We start from the raw sequence: 16,563 nt of genomic DNA on the forward strand, positions 1-16,563 counted from the left end.
AAAAGAAGAAAAATCTGATAAAGTGAGCCCTATCTACCATATCATTTGATCTTTTTCCCATGTCCTAAAAATATTAGGAGAAAATTAATCAATTAATCCTTCTAATTTGCATCATTTTTCAATTTGTTTTTATGATTTTAAAGCTTCAAAGCCATCCTCATATATTTTATGTTTGGTATTAGCTGCCAACATGATTTTTGTAGAAACAAAATAACCCTTATATTATTATTGTTAAAACGGGATTTTAACGAAAATCAATATGGAAACGAAGCACTGACTAATCTAATATGTTGGGGGTGGTAAAATTTATCTTTTATTATCTAATATGTCAATGAAGTATAGTTTCTAATATGTTATCACCCAAGAAAAACAATTTTTGGGTTGGTGAAATGACATCATGGGGTTAACTAACTGCTCACACGGGGAAAATGCTGGCATGGAGGGAGGATAAATGGGAGAATTTCTAATGTCCCAAAAAAATATAAGTACTAAAAAGTTTCATAATAATTGAATAACAGATAATAACAAATTTTAGTGTAAAAATGACAACAATTCATGCTACTTGTTATTGAAACTTTTTTATAATCACATTACTTTTTTAGGATTTCATAATAATTCTTACAGATAAATCATCGTTACTGGATACCACATTAGCAACCCATAAAAACATATATCATATATTTAGATATATATATATATATATATATATTTCTTTACCAAAAATATGTGTTTTTTGTTCATAACAGCATCATGATACAAAATTCAACTAGTCAGAATGGAAACAAGAAAAAAGACAGCAGAACTGTTTCATGTCATTCACATTTAAACTCTGCAAAAATTTTACAGTAATTCCAACAACAAAAAAATCCTTACACATGTTTCGTTTTAAAAAATCAACCATCTAGATTAGATACCCGATGAAGATTTATTTATGCTGAAGTTTGAAAAAATCTGGACCTGTTTTCTTGACATCATGTTGGTCTAATTAATAATCTTAAAAACAAAGCCTGCTTGAATACCTTACTTATCATCATCAACTATAAGTAAACCCCATTAATTAAACTCTCTATCTACCTTTTTTATTGGCATAATCAGAGTCACTTCTTGCCCTTCTCATGATCTTCCTAGGATCCAAACCCAACCTGCAGAATCCTCTTCCCATATCAGATCCAACCTCCTCAACCTCCCCTCCTCTCACAATCATCTTCCTTTCAAATTCCAAGGCCAATCTGTCTTTATTACCTTCAGCAACAATATTGGAACTTCTGGGTCTGTGCTTGGCTTCTGATCCAGAAAGCTCATGGGGACTTTTCAAAACCTTATAAGTAGCAGTACTGTTACTGTGACTGCTAGTGGCAGCATGATTATTATGAAGTTGGTGGTGGTGGTGCTGATGGCTAGGAGAGGATTTTTTCTCTTGCTCAAAGTAGAGAAGCTGAACAACAGTTCTTAATGGAAGAAGCTCATTTTTCACTGCGTGTGCCCGAGCTTCTGCTGACAGCTTTTCACAGTCCAGAATCCGACATAACCGCTTCTTGTCTGCCTTGCCCAGCTCAGCATGCGCCTGTGTTCATAAATGCAACCTTGAAAATTGTCAAAAGCTCCGTTCCTAGGTCCTATGTTTAGCTAATCATCGCCAATCCACATATCAAGTTACAGATAACCGTACAATTCACAGTTCATAAAATGTGGTTAACATGAACAAAGAGCGTACTCCTCGGCCAAGAGCAAATAGTTAATCTCTTTTTCAAAATAAAGTGGGCAAATGATAGTCTTCTTCTACTGAAAAGTTGCTCCATACGAACCCACTCTTAACTTAAAAGAGAAATGGAAAGAAAAATGACATATCTCAAACATCTAGAATTAAATTGAGTAGCCTAAATATTATATACATAATTTAGTATTTTTATCTTCAAAAAAATTATGACGCGAGATAAAAATAATTTTGAACATTATTGTTTGATGAATGACACGTAAATATTAAAAAAAAAAGGGATAAAGAATAGTGTTATCTAAACAAACCAAATTTACTACAGTATCACCAATGTGTTCTGAGAATTCAGTTTGTTTGGTTTCATTAGTAGCTCTATGCCTCTATCATTTGTTGGTATTGTTCAGTGTGCTGAGAAGTAATTGTTGGAAGGGAAATAGAAAGTTTGAGCTCTCTAACTGTTGAATGTATCTCATAATTTATATAGATATTCCTAAATAAATAACTTTAATAAAATTTATGCGAACCAGAAAATACATTCCACAATTCATAATTTGATTCTTTGTATTCGAGCCCCTGTTTAAACCATTTTGGTAAGAGGAATGGATTCAATTAAGTGAGGGTAAAAACTTGCCCTTTTTGGTCAAAGAAAAGAAATTAAAGCTTATCCAAGTGTTTGTACTTTTTTTCTGTATGTAAATAAAAATAAAAGCAACTCAAAAATCGCAATGGGGCCAAACAGGGAATCAAAGGTCCCCAAAATGTGCTGATATGCTTTCAGTTTCATGAGCATTAGCCCTGAATCTAAGCAAGGGGTTCTTAAAAGTCCAGAAAGTTTAAATTTAAAGTGCCCACTGAAGTTCTATTATAATCCTACAAAGGTAACTCCAACATTAAGATATTCTGTCCAACTTTTGTTCTCAAAAGCTTTATAGTTTTTTAATTCCACTTGAATTAATTTTTCAAGGGGTTCTTTTGATATTCAAGTCCTCTTTATAGACGATTAAAATGAAATTAGTCTAAAAAATTTACCTTAAGATAGATGTTTATTGCTTGGTAGAGATCATCATGCTGTAACCTTGCGATATCTGGAAGAGCTTCAGCAAGAGCAACAAATTTTGATACTGGCAAATTATCATCCCTTGCAACCACTTGAAGATATGAATCAATGAGCTTCCCAACATGTACAATTGATCTTAAGAAGTGGCTGTTATCTGCAGGATTAGGAGACATTCTTTTCCAAAGCTTCAAGTAACTTTCCAACACTGCTAAAACCAACTCCATTGATGATGCTGAAGCACAAGGCAAGTCATTCACAGTTGCTTCATCAAATTGCAGGCTTGCTCTTCTAATCAGTTCTGTCTTAGTGACATGGGAGACCCCAAAATGATCCGAAATCTGAAGAAGTCTAAGCAAAAAACCAACTGAAACTGCCCCTTTATCTGCAGGAATCATGGTCACAATAGTTTCGAGAATTTTCCTGTTTTTTGCCTTGGATTCTTCTGTTTGAGAACCTGAACTGCTTGATGTTCTGGGCTTCATGATTCCTGGTAGCCACCGGCAAGCGTAGACATGAAGAGCTTCTCCTATGAGCTGTGGTAGGAGAAGATAAGTGGCCCTTAGAGCCATGATTATACATCGGAAAAGGTCTATGTCGAGGTCAGAAACATCCTCAGTCCACCAATCTTTTGGGACAGAATGGTGCTGTTTCTTGGCATAACCAGGCCTTGTGTAAGTGAAGGACCATCTGACCTGCAATAGACCATCATTTTTCAAGAAAAAATTATGAGAAAAATAAGTTTGAGAAGTTTTTCTATTATTCTTGAAGGCATGATGTAACATAAAATCTATAATTCTCCTTGACAATATGATATCAGTGAAAGGCTTTTTCTAAAAAAGAACCCAGCATGAATCTCTTATCTGTTATACCAACTGAGCTAGACCTTCTCACGGAGGTGAGAGAACTTTCTCAATTAGTCCCGAGAAGTAATAATGGCGGAGAAATTTTGTGTCTACCTGTGGTGGGGGCGTGAGAACTTTCTCATTTAGTCCCGAGAAGTAATAATGGCGGAGAAATTTTGTGTTTACCTGTGGTGGGGGCGTGAGAACTTTCTCAATAATTGAATCTATGCATTTTCTGACGACACCCAGATTCTCAGCCCATTCTGGTAACTTGGAAGTGGCCTGAAGTGTCACGATGGAGTCCTTCCAGCCTTCAAGAATGCAGGAGTCGAAGAAAGCCTCGAGTTTTCCCCCCAAGTTTCCCTTCTCAACTGACTCACTCATTTGCAGGAACTTAGCAGCACAAAATGCAGGAACGAAGTTAAAAGCACTGATATTGATTGAAATTCCATAGCAATACTTAGCACATAGCTCAAAAGCATCTTCCCCTCCAGGAATATCATGAAGCTCTAGTGACACACCCTCAGAATCACTAGAACTATTACAGCAAAGCCTTTGTAGGAGGCCACATTTTGGAAGAAGTGAAAACTGCAGCTCACAAAAGAAGAATTAAAGATGAACTAAAAACTAAACCTTGCTTTCTTTTTCACATTCCCTTCCTCATTCTAATAGTCTAACTCTATATTTGTACCTTGTGTAGAAAATAAGTGATATCATTTACTTGTACTGCAAGGTCTGAAGGTACGTCTGAAATCAGAGTCCTGCATTGTGAAAACACTGTTAAAAGCATGTGCTTTTTTGACAGTTTTTCAGAAGATGGTTTATTATATATATACCTGGTGGCTTGTTCAGTGTAGAAGGTGTCTGGCCTTGTACCAAGTCTCATAAACTTCATCGTTCTTTGGTCTGATCTATATAAACCAATGGTCAAATAAAGGCCTCTACTTCAAAGCATGAGAGCAAATCAGAATTTCGTACATCTTGTTCGTTGATCAAGTACCGGCATGGAAGGAAACTACAGAAGAAGTGTCTGAAGTAGAAACCCCGAACAAGTTTCTCAAGAAAAAGTAAAGAAATTGAAAGCAGAACTGTTCATCTGAAGAGCAGGAAGAATAGAGCAGACTTCCGAAGTGGAAGAGGGAAAGAGAATGGAGAAACAACGAACTATCTGTAAGGCCTTACTTAAATGGCCCTTTCATCTTCTTTTTTCTCTGCACAGAACCCTGTAATCCATTGAATTTACATAAATAATGTCCTAGCCTGCAAATTGAAGAGCAAGGGTGAAAACAAAAATCAAATCTGTGATGGTGGAGAACAACAAACTGCGTTAGAGACTTTGACTAGAAACCATGAAGCAAATTATTCTGAACCGTATCTTTGAAAGTTACTTCAAAATTCAAGGCTTAATAGTTAAAATTAAGTAAGTGCGGCATAAACTCACTGCCTTACATTGGGCTTCAGATCTTTTTGCCTCCTGTGCAAATTCCTGACATGTGAAACAAGAAACTGAAGAAGAACAGAAGAATTCTAGAACTGAAGAAAATGAACTTACATCGCCACAATTCAACTTATCTAATATTGTTGTTCCTTAAATTCGAAGAGACAAGGAAAATATAAAAAATATAAAATAAAGAAACTAATAATGGAGAAAGGCAAAAGTTAAGATGATCCACTCTTAATTATTGCATATTCTACTTCGGTTACATATTTTGATTTTGATGGGTGCCCACAATTAATTAGGCTTCTAACATAAATCTAACCCTGCATTCACAGCTGTGCCGACAGTTTTTTTTAATTAATCTTCACTATGGTTTTTTTTTTTTTTTTTGGGGTATGCTGCAATTTTTCTCTTTTAATATTTTGGGTAGAGAAATACTCATCCCCGTTTCCTCCTCCCCAAAAAACAGAGAAGACTGTGAAGAAGCTCCAGAGCAAAGGATCACCGATAGAAATGATTTACATTACAGTATAGGAAACACCAACTCTTAAAAAACCGACCACCTTTGTTTTTGATGCTTGTATCAAATATGACGTGACACTACCCAAATACTTCATATTTTGTCGTACGATAATGTCCATATTGTATTATCCATACTACCTGATGGTTCATGGGAAAGGAATGGCTAGTAAAGAATGAACTAACATATGAGACAAAGAAAAATAACTACAACTTTTATAGTGGCTCACTCTTGAATCAAAATGGGTGTATAAATCCAAAGCATATGCATGCCAATAGTCTAATACACACCGCAATCTTCTGAGGAGATGCTTACAATTCCATGTAAGAGAAAATATGTGGCTTTCTTTAGAAAACGATACGAGGAATCCAAGAGAAAGTGATGCAGCAAGTAAAATAACTAGTTTTTGCACCCAAAAGCTTCCTATATATGAAAGAAAACATTATGAGTCTTTTTTCGGTGAAGTCACTTTCATTGTGTCTCCAAGAACGTCAATGTATAAACTAATGTTACATTTCTAATTGAAATTAATTATTGACCCTAAGGGGTCCAATATTGCAGAAGTACTGTCTTCTCAATTATGCTGCACTCCATCAACTATAGGGCAATCCAGAAAGGTGGAAGCCAACTTTTTCTTCTTTTTCTCTCTTTCTCCCTTTTTTTTCCTTTCCCAGTTTTTATCCTCAGATTGCTGAAAGAACTCAGCATTAATTCCACAAAAAGCATTCTTTTAGCTGTTAGGCACGTTTTATCTAAGATTTGCTTCGGATTTTGAAACAAATTGATAAAAAGAAGCATAGAAATCAATCCAGAATCCTTCTTTGAGGATATGATAAGCAGCAAAAATATAGGCTTTTGCCTCCATTCATTTGTTGAGATCTGACATTAGAGTGTGGTCTGTGCTTTCATAGACACATGTTGGTAAAGTGAAATTCATCCATTTTTTTCCATCAGAAGGAAGATAAGAAAAGCTCTTCGTTTCTCTTTTCCTTTTATTTTTCTTCATAATAAGACTGTATCAGGGATGCTCATCGCAAGCCAACTTTTTTTCTGAGGCAACTCTCATAGATCCCAATTTTATGATCATCATGAAAACTCAGAAAGTGAACCGTTAAAGTCAGCATACATATTGCTTTGCTCTACACAGAATCAACAGTGTGTATCAGTTATTAACACTATTTAGCCAGTTATGTGGGTATTCTCTTCTGAAATTGATAAAGTTCATCTGTTACCCATCCCCGCAAGAAGGTGCCATCATTTTCTTTTTGTCCCTATACTTTTGGAATTTTTTAAACAGAACCTACATTGTATGTGTTCCTTTTTCACGCATTTATTTATTTTTTAATCCTCTGACACTAGTGCCCCCATTTTTATATAATAACAGGATGTAAAAAGCAGCTTATGCTTTAGTTTGGAATGGAAAGTCAATCAGGATGCTTTAAACAAGCTAGTAACGACTGGATTAGGCTTTTCATCAAACACGCAAGGGTGACGACTGAAAACCTATGATCAAAAGAGCTAGAGAGGAAGAGAGGATAACTTACCTGTTAACACGGAGCTGATGCTGCTTGAATCTTGGGAAAGTAGGGAAGCATTCACAGTTGAAAAAGCTGCATAACTATGAAGGATTAAATAACTGCACAACAATTGAAGAAAGTGGATAAAGCAGACGCACCAATTTGCGGAGTGAAGCGAATCGAGCATATATTTGGATAGATGTTTGTGCTCATGAGAAGCTGGAAAACAAGTACTTTAGCAGATTCATGCAAGAAATCCTCAGAGAATTAGAGAGATTAGAGAGAGAGAGAGAGGAATGGGGTCTGCCTAGAGTGGCTACCTAGGTATGTTGTGCATGGGTTTGTGTTGGAAACAGCAAGTGAGACACAAACCACAAACTACAGGAAAAAATGACAATGTCTCCTACGCAAGAGTGCAAGGGGACACAGAAGAGAAGGGAAGGACGAGGAGAGAGAGGGAGGGAAGGAGGAAGGCAGAGAGAGAAGCAGTGGTTCTATGGGATTAGTCAACGTAGTAAAGCAATCTATGATAAACGCATTGAATAGATGATGAGATAGAATGGAAAAGAAAAGAGAGGAACTAAAAAAAAGCAAGCTTTGATTAAAGTGTATTATTGCGTTTCTTCAGTGTCATACAAGGGTTAAGCTGGCGTAAATCTCATACATTGTCAAACGCGATATCTTGTCCCTTAATCAAGCAGAGGTCCAAATATGGACACATAAACCAAAGCAACAATATTTTAAATAATTGCAAATAATAATTAATACCCTTTATCTTCTTTACTCTTTAATATATAAGAGCTGTTTGAGTAATTTAAGTTGATAACGCAATTCAACAACAAATGTAATATAAAATTCATAAAACACCCATAACATTATATTATATATCAATTTATTAATTAAGTAAAACAGTTTGGTCAATGCCTAGTTGTTTTGCCAGCAATGTCACTTGCCATACCCTAATGAGGTCCCAATTCAAGTCTAATGTTGACATGTTTGTGTACGTGTGTGTGGTTAATTGTATCAAACAAAAAAATAGTTCACGAAAAAATGATAAATATGATACGTAAAGTACAATAAAGTCTTATATTTATGATCGAATCTAACCATTCAATTAACCCTTATATTAAGAGTAAGAGAGAGTATTGTCTATATATATACTAATAGTGGTTAGGGAGGGATTCAATTCTTTCAGATAAGAGTTCAAACTTTCTATGTATAATAAATTTATAAATATTGTAATTCATTATTCATGATAAAAGTCCTTGAAAACAATGATCAATACCAAAAAAATATCTTCTAAAACCATTTAAAAGTATTGAGGCTGCAAGAAATAAATGCATCTAGAACATAGGTGAAATTAGAAGGAATTAATAAATCTTAAAAATAGAATGAAAAGAATAAACGTGTTTGCTTTCCCATTAGAGCTTGAAAATTGGTGGCCTATGATTGAATTTGAAAACAAAATAAAGAAGGCATGCAATGCAAGTTGGCTTCCTAATTGAATGAAATTAAAGGCTTTTTATAGTGTTGTGCGGGACCTATCAGGTGGAAGGATCCTGTGTGCGCCCCTCATTATGTTTCCCCCCACTAAAGAGCCTTCGGTAGGCCCTCGGTCCCCCTTTGTCGGCCACGTGTCATGTCCTTTGCCGTTGGTTACATCACCATGATGCGATCTCTCACTTGCTTTTGAGCCCCATCTCACCCTACCATATCCCTCTCTCTCTCCACAGCCAATTTCTCATCTTTCCATTTTGTGGAAAATATTGTAATTTTCAATTCATGCATTATTTCCTTCCCCGCCTTCCTTCGCTAACATTTTGCATTTGTCCTTAATTGCTCGAATCATATATATATATATATATATGGGTTAATTAATCCGCAAGTCCTTATAGTTTCAACGAATTTTGAATCAGGTCCCTATAGTTTTTTTTCTTTTTATTAGGTCCTTATACTTTTACCTTTTTTTAATTAGGTTCTTGTATTTATTTTTCTTTTAATTAAGTCCTTATAATTTCACTAAATTTTTAATCAGGTCCATGTAGTTTTAATTTTTATTTATTAATTAAATATAAGCTTAATTAAATAGATTAATACTGAAATATAAAATATTAATAATTAAATTAAATTAATAATTATGTAATAAAAAAGTAATAAAAGTAATTAATTCAGGAAAATTTTTTAGAACAATTAATTTTTTTGCTGAAAAAATTAAAATCATTATAATAATTCATTATCTTTAGAATATTATTGTTTATAAACTAATATTAAATAATATATACTATTTTATGTTTATATAATAGTACTATTAGAATTTATAAAATAAAGAATAAAAAATTCAAGAACTTAATTAAAAATAAGGTGAACTTATAAGGACTTGATAAAAAGAAAAATAAATACAAGGACCTAATTAAAAACAGGTGAAAGTATAAGGACCTGATAAAAAGAAAAAAAACTATAAGGGCCTAATTCAAAATTCATTGAAACTATAAGGATTTGCGGATTAATTATCCCTATATATATATATATATATATATAGACACACACACATATTGGCCACCATACAAACTTATTATATCCATATGTACATACATACCAGTAAGTGCATGCATGATATTCAGATATATGAGGAGAGCCATATTTTAAAACATACTTAATATAAAGTTTGCACAAAATTTAAAATGGTTGAAAATATATAACACTCATATCATATTAAAAAAATTAAAACAATTCTTCTCTCCTTTTTATTACTGTGTATATGTGTGTGTATGTGTATGCTCTAGTAATAAATTTATATAAAACCATGCTTATTATTACCAATATGATTTTATATATAAGATTCAGTATAATGTATGGGTCCCAACATTGATGTATTTAATATTTATTTATAATCTAAACTTTTTAAATTCTTTACAACACATGCCACACAAACTATTTTTTATAGGGATTTTTAGCAGCAAAAAAAAACAAAGAAATGAAAAATTGATAAAAAAATTCTTAAATAGAAAAGTATTTGTGCAAAATATTTGAAATTTTGTAATGGCTCAAGTGCAATTTTTTTTAACTGTGTGCAATCTATATTTTCCAAGCACTTTTATCCAATTAACTTTTTAACTGGGAGTTTTTTTAATCAATATTTAAAAAAATATTATAAAATGTACGATGATATTGGGGGGAAAAGGGCAAAAAATCGCGCGGAGTGGGGGATAGAAGACTGACTAGAGCCTAGTGATGATTTGGATTCCCTCGTGCGTCAATTGTTTTTGTCGCAAACAGGGGACCCACATGATTTTGTGTCAGAGAAGGGGAGACCCACCCACCACTCAATTCCTTCACTTCATACAAGATGTTCTAACTTCTATCATCTATTAATTCGTGGAAAGTTAGGCAACTAATTTAAATAAATTAAAAAATAATTAAATTAATTATTTATAATAAATAAATATTATTTTTTAAAATATTATTGCTAATTAAGTATATTGGCTAGCACTACAATTATTACGAGAACTATATTAAAAAAATAAATAAATATGAGAGACAAAGTGAATTAGAGTCTTATATTTAAAACTAAAATAAAAGCTAAACAAGTGTTTATATTAAGAACCAGATGTAGTATAAAGTTAAGTTACATTTAGTATCTCCAACTATTTTCTCATGTGCACCAGTATCTTAATATATTTTGTGGTACATCTAGTACTCTAAAATATTTTTTTTGATACGTCTAATACTGTGAAGTATTTTTTGATATATCAAGTCCCTCAAAGTACTTTTTTAGATGCATCCAACACTCAAATATATTTTTTGGTGCATTTAGTACTAAGGAAACAAAAAAAAAACTTCAAGGTATTAGATGCACTACAAGATACTTCGAAGTATTAGATGTACATAAAAAAAATAAATTTAAAATTTTGAATGCACCTTAACCCTATATTATATCATAGTAAATAAAATAAAATAAAAGTCTATTTTACTTTCTGAATTAGTGTTCGATGAAATTTGAAATGACTTAATATGAAAGATACATGGAGTGGTTGTAATTTTGATCCGATAAAACTAGTTCAAAAAAACTAGTCATCACAACTTACATTTGCACTAAATTTAAATGTACTATATTATTTCATTGGTCTTTGTGCTTGTTTGGAGCTACTTATTATAAACACATTTTACATAAAACAAAATAAAATTTTTCTCACACATTTATTTTGTATACCATAAATCATAATTACAAAACTGTTTTTAATTTAAAGGCTTTCAAGGTCGAATCCATTTTTCAAAGAAACCCAAAATTGAATAAGCTAGCATACATGAAGTCCTTTATATGTATGCATATGCATACATGCATATGATGCCTTTAATGCAAAGTTTCTCCCTTTCTAATGCCCTTCGTTGGAGCCTACATCCACACACACACACATGTATATACTACCTCCAGTCCTAATTATAAGACCCAGTTGACTAATTGAGGAGATTAAGAAAAGAAGTTAAATTAGTTATTTGTAATAAATAGGTATTGTCTTTCTTAAAATATCCTTACTAATCAATTATATTGGTTAGGACTACAATTATTAGAAGGACTATCTTGAAAAAAATGTATAAATATGAGAGACAAAATGGATTGTGGTCTTATATTTAGGACCAAAATAAAAGTAAAATAGGGTCTTATATTAAGAACCAGAGATAGTATATGTATATGACCAAACAAGTGAATATGATTAATGAAGCTTCGTGCGTTCCTTCCTATTGAATTAATGCTGTTAAGAAGGCGACACTCAAATTTTAGTAATCTTCTTATCCTAAACGAAAGAAACAGCTACTTTTGATTTTCAAATTTAGAAAGCTTAACGATTAAAAGAACATTTTGGTCTCTCTGATGATCGTAATCTGATGACCATCGTGAACACCAATGAGACATGATCATGCGATCTCGACCGACCATAGGAAGAGAAAGATCATTATCTTAAATTTCTTTTCATCACCAGCAGTGTCCATCATGAGATCTTGTTTTTTATTATTGTAATCTTAGGGCATCGTCCTTACTTACTCATATCTTCCTCAAGAAAGGTGATAAGATTTTGTGCCTTTTCATTAAGGTGGTCTTTCTTATTCTTCAGACTCATCAAACACCAACTTGCTTATATTGTGTTTTTTTTTAAATTCTATTTTTATGCTTTGCAGAGCTTTAATTTGATTGATGGATCTTTACCTTATTTAATTAGATTATATTTCGTTTTCCCTCCCTCATCACTTCATAATTAAATGTCGGTATGATGAGAATGCATGCTTTCAATACACACACACATATATATAATTAATTAATTCCCAAAGATGGCATCATCGTCAATAAGGATGTATCATTTATGCTTCAAGAATAATTAGATGTGTGTGTATTATATTTCATATTTTATACTGATATTCCCTCTATCACTAATTATAAGTTATCTTTAATGACTTCACACGCTATCCTTAAACATATACCTTATATCAGTTTTTTTTTTAATCACACATAGTGATGTGTGATTGGACCTTTTTTTTTTCATCACTGTAGCATAATAATAGATATACAGAAATTTGATGCAAATATTTTTTTTACTAACTACAGTTGACTCTTTATTTGAAAAATGAATCAAAATATTAAATTACATAAGGTTAAGTAAGTAATTTGCTTTATATTTTAGGAACATTTTTGGAATAATTGATGTCCTCTTACAGGGAAGTGAATTTATAATTAACTCACCTGCTGAAGTTTCTCTAATGAGGTTATATCTTCTGAGTACTTGTTTGGAGCTGCTTAATGTAGATACTTTCACGTAATGCATAAATCGAAATCAAACTTATCTTACATACTTACATTGTATTTTATTAATCATAATTGAAAAACTACTTTTAGAGACTCAAATTGCCAAACATACACCGAAGTGGGGATGGAGACCTCCCTCATAGTTGAAGCATCTTCTTGATTGTGCCGGAATTTCAATTTATACTGGCTGATATTTAATTTGATTGTCGGAAATGTTTTGTGTTTTTATTGTTTCTAGTTTTTGTTTTGTTTCAGACAGTGTTGTTTGATTTTATATTTATGCCTTTGCGCACACTCTGGATATCTTTCAATGATGGGACTACTTCCGATTCTTAATATTAAAACTAATTGTTTAATTTAAATCAGTTAAATTAGTTATTTGTTTAAAATGTATCTTGATTTTCTATATATAAGGACAAATAATACCCGGCCTTCATATGTAAAATCTATGCATTTAATTTTTTCTTATTTTAAAAAATCTACATATTCTAGATATTTTATTTGAATGTTTTAGATTAAAAATGTGAAAGAAAAGGAGAGGAAAAAAATAAAGTCTCCGTGGAGGACATATGAGAGAAAACAAAGATCATGTGCATGGCTTTCACTTTTTTCAATTCTCTCTCATTTCAAATTAAAAGCCAAAATAAGTGATTCAATGTATATGCACTCACATATATAGATATAAATATAAGTTAATAACTATGTGGGGTAGAAAATGTGACTCACTACCATTCTTCTTTCTTCTTTTTTGGTCCAATTTTTTTCTTTTCTTTTCTTTTTTTGACTAAGTTAGAAAGAGATGGTTAGTCGCTGCCTCTAACCTACTTCGTATAAAAGCTACAACACATTCTCGAGTCTATTTATTATAGTACTCCTCCGGTCTTTATTATAAGACCCAATTTGACTTTTTATTTGGTCCTAATTATAAGACCCAATCCATTTTGTCTCTTATATTTATGCATTTTTTTCCAAGATAATCCTTCTAATAATGATAGTTTTAGCCAATATACTTAATTAGCAAGGATATTTTAGGAATAACAACACTTATTTATTATAAATAACCAACTTAACTTACTTCCTTAATTTCCTCAAATAAGTCAATTGGGTCTTATAATTAGGACCGGAGGAGTAGTAGTGTTTTTGCAACTTGTGGTTAAAATTTCAGCTTCAATATAAAAGTGCATTATCAACATCGACAAGAAAATGACCAAACAATAACTTGATTATCCAACAACTTATTCAACTTTTTTAAAATAAAGGTTTTATTCAAATTATATAGAAAATTCCCTATTTTTTAAATTTTATTTACTTTAATGATAAGCTTTAGTGAATTAAATTTATGTAATTATATTGCTAGATGGGCATTTCCTCAACTATGCAAAAGATAATTAATTATTTTGCCTTCCATTGTTTATGAAATACAAGGAAAATAATGAAAAACAAAGAGAACAAATATGAATCAAACCTTTTCTTTTCTCCCTTTTTTCAAGTCAAAATAACTTTTTTTCTTTTTTACAAATCAAGGTCATTTCAATTTGGAAAAAAAAAATTTGGGAGGATACAGTTATAATAAAATTGATCTGCTTCAATAATTTATCATGTTAGGATGAAAAGAAATCATATATAATTTATTGGTGAGATAAAGAAAGAGAGATGGCAGTGAGAACAAGACATCACTTTCCAAAAAATGTTACTCGTACAACAAAGGAGAAGGCATAGATGAGATGGTTTATCTAATAAAGTGATGGCTACTTTGCTAAGTAGTCCTTATAATTGGCCATTTTTATATGCCTTATAAAAAGAAGTATTTTTCATTTCTCCCTCATCAAGGTTTTTTCCCCCTTTTGGCCCAAGTTCACAATAATTTCTTGTCTTTTATTTATTTCTGAATGATACAAGAATGGTCATATAATTTTCATTTTTGCACTTTATTTTGGGGGGGGGGGGACTCCTCTTTCGTTATTGATACCAGACATGCCATTAATCTACCTTAATGATTATCTTTTCCAAATTTGGGCAGTCAAGAAAGTAAAACACATCCTTTTTTATACAAGCATTGATAATTAACTAGCTTAAGAGGTCTACGTAGACATATGGAAAAACCAATATAAAGCAAAACCCAATCATAAGGCCTAAAACTAGCCCCGACAAAAATAATTAGTGCGGTAAAACTTCTGTGAATTAAACTCTTTCTTTTTTGCTGGTCAAAAAAAAAAAAACTCTTTCTTTTCAATGGTTAATTTATTTACAACACCTGAAGTCCCCCCCCCCCAAATAATGCTCAGTAACTAAAGTAATTTTTAATGCAATGTTGTCAATGAGCATCCTATATTTTAGGGTAATAAGTAGAAGAATATTTTAAGATGCAACTTAACCCTTCTCCCTTCTTTATAACCAATATAATGTTACAAGTTTGGAAGCATTTTTAATTCTACTATTAAAGCACTGTACATTATGTTTTTATGTGCTCTACGTGTAATAAATACCATAAGAATAATAATTTGCCATTCTCAGACTTAGTTTTTTTTTTTTTTGGTAAATATGCTTTTATTCGTTTGAATGGACTGTCTTACCAAATATTACCTGAGTAAATAATTTAATTCAGAAGGCTATTTTCCATAAATCAGGAATCAATCTTATTTTAATACTTACGTCTTTACTCATCCATTTCTTTATTATTACCATATTTCAATTCTCAGTAACATGTTTGGTCCAAAAAAAAAAAATCTCACAGTCACATTAACGTAGAACTCTAAAAACATTTCAATAGTTTTAATTTTTTAAAAAACTAATTACCAACAACAATTGATTCAAGTGATTTGGCTCTTATTTCACTTAAATAAAATCTCGAATTTTAACCAACAGGCTGTTGGTTGGAATGGTAAGCGACCTCACCCTGTAAGAAGGAAAATACAAATTCAAATATTAAAAAATCTATTTGTTGAAAGAGCTTTAACCTTAATATTTTTGGCCTAACAGAAACTAGTTTTAAATCCAAAATGACTTGAGGTACTCTGAATTATTAAAAAAAAAAACTCGAATTATAGCTTTTGTAGATATGTGATCTAACTGTAGATTTGATTAGTCAAACCCAATATATAAGTCATGGAAATTGATTAGTATTTAAAAATAGCTAATTAAATATAATTATATTTCCCAACAAAAATAAAAAAAGGGTAAAAGTGTATTTTTGGTTCATCAACTTTACATATAGTTTCATTTTTATCCATTAACTTTATAAAATATTTTTTTCAATCCTCTAATCTAAACATTATTAGTTTTATTAACAAAAATTAAACATATTTTTTCAATCCTCTAATCTAAACACTATTAGTTTTATTAACCAAAAATTAAATACCGAAATTGAAATTTTAAATATCAACAAAAAAATTATCATTTAAAATTAACGATAATAGAGGTAAGGAAAAAAAATTATATTTTATAAGAGTAAAGGACTGAATTAAAACATTTTATGAAATCAAAAAAATTAAGTATGCATTGTACCTTTAAAAAAACAAAAGAAAAAGAGACTCATGCGTTGCGATCAATATGCCTTTAGTTTGGAACATGCAACCATAGCGGGAAACGTGTTTTCGTAATGTTTGTACCAAAAACAAGAAACGCATTAACACCATCATGACACATTGTGCCCATTAACCCAATTTTTTTTTTTGAAAA

General features: G+C 31.6%; 1 protein-coding gene across 9 annotated transcripts; it reads right to left on the reverse strand.

The window, feature by feature from the left end:
• Positions 1-792: 792 nt before the first annotated feature.
• Positions 793-7,548, reverse strand: LOC114714425 (BTB/POZ domain-containing protein At5g47800). 9 transcript variants are annotated; one of them, XM_028899173.1, is made up of 10 exons: positions 7,409-7,548; positions 7,247-7,307; positions 7,116-7,181; positions 5,063-5,099; positions 4,592-4,912; positions 4,450-4,519; positions 4,305-4,374; positions 3,800-4,201; positions 2,744-3,463; positions 793-1,564 (listed from the first exon to the last, which is right to left on the reverse strand). In XM_028899173.1, exons 5-10 carry the CDS (start codon positions 4,617-4,619, stop codon positions 1,067-1,069), a joined length of 1,788 nt encoding a protein of 595 aa, XP_028755006.1. In that variant the 5' UTR covers positions 4,620-4,912; positions 5,063-5,099; positions 7,116-7,181; positions 7,247-7,307; positions 7,409-7,548; the 3' UTR covers positions 793-1,066. The 9 variants fall into 9 exon arrangements, with proteins under 9 accessions (XP_028755006.1, XP_028755007.1, XP_028755005.1 ...); XM_028899174.1 differs by having other exon boundaries at positions 4,592-4,824; positions 7,247-7,548; XM_028899172.1 differs by having other exon boundaries at positions 4,592-4,836; positions 7,247-7,548.
• Positions 7,549-16,563: the final 9,015 nt, after the last annotated feature.

The sequence above is a fragment of the Neltuma alba genome, unplaced genomic scaffold (assembly GCF_004799145.2).
Source record: "Neltuma alba isolate B1F8T4 unplaced genomic scaffold, ASM479914v2 tig00011501_pilon, whole genome shotgun sequence".
NCBI lineage: Eukaryota > Viridiplantae > Streptophyta > Magnoliopsida > Fabales > Fabaceae > Neltuma > Neltuma alba.

What these genes read in the sequence shown, in the direction of transcription:
- LOC114714425 (XM_028899173.1), bottom strand. Translation starts at nt 4,619, where the DNA reads ATGCCGGTACTTGATCAACGAACAAGAT. An exon ending in TCACTTATTTTCTACACAAG is followed by an intron (nt 4,202 to 4,304) that starts GTACAAATATAG and finishes TGTGAGCTGCAG; the next exon opens with TTTTCACTTCTTCCAAAATG. An exon ending in CAATAAACATCTATCTTAAG is followed by an intron (nt 1,565 to 2,743) that starts GTAAATTTTTTA and finishes TTATGAACACAG; the next exon opens with GCGCATGCTGAGCTGGGCAA.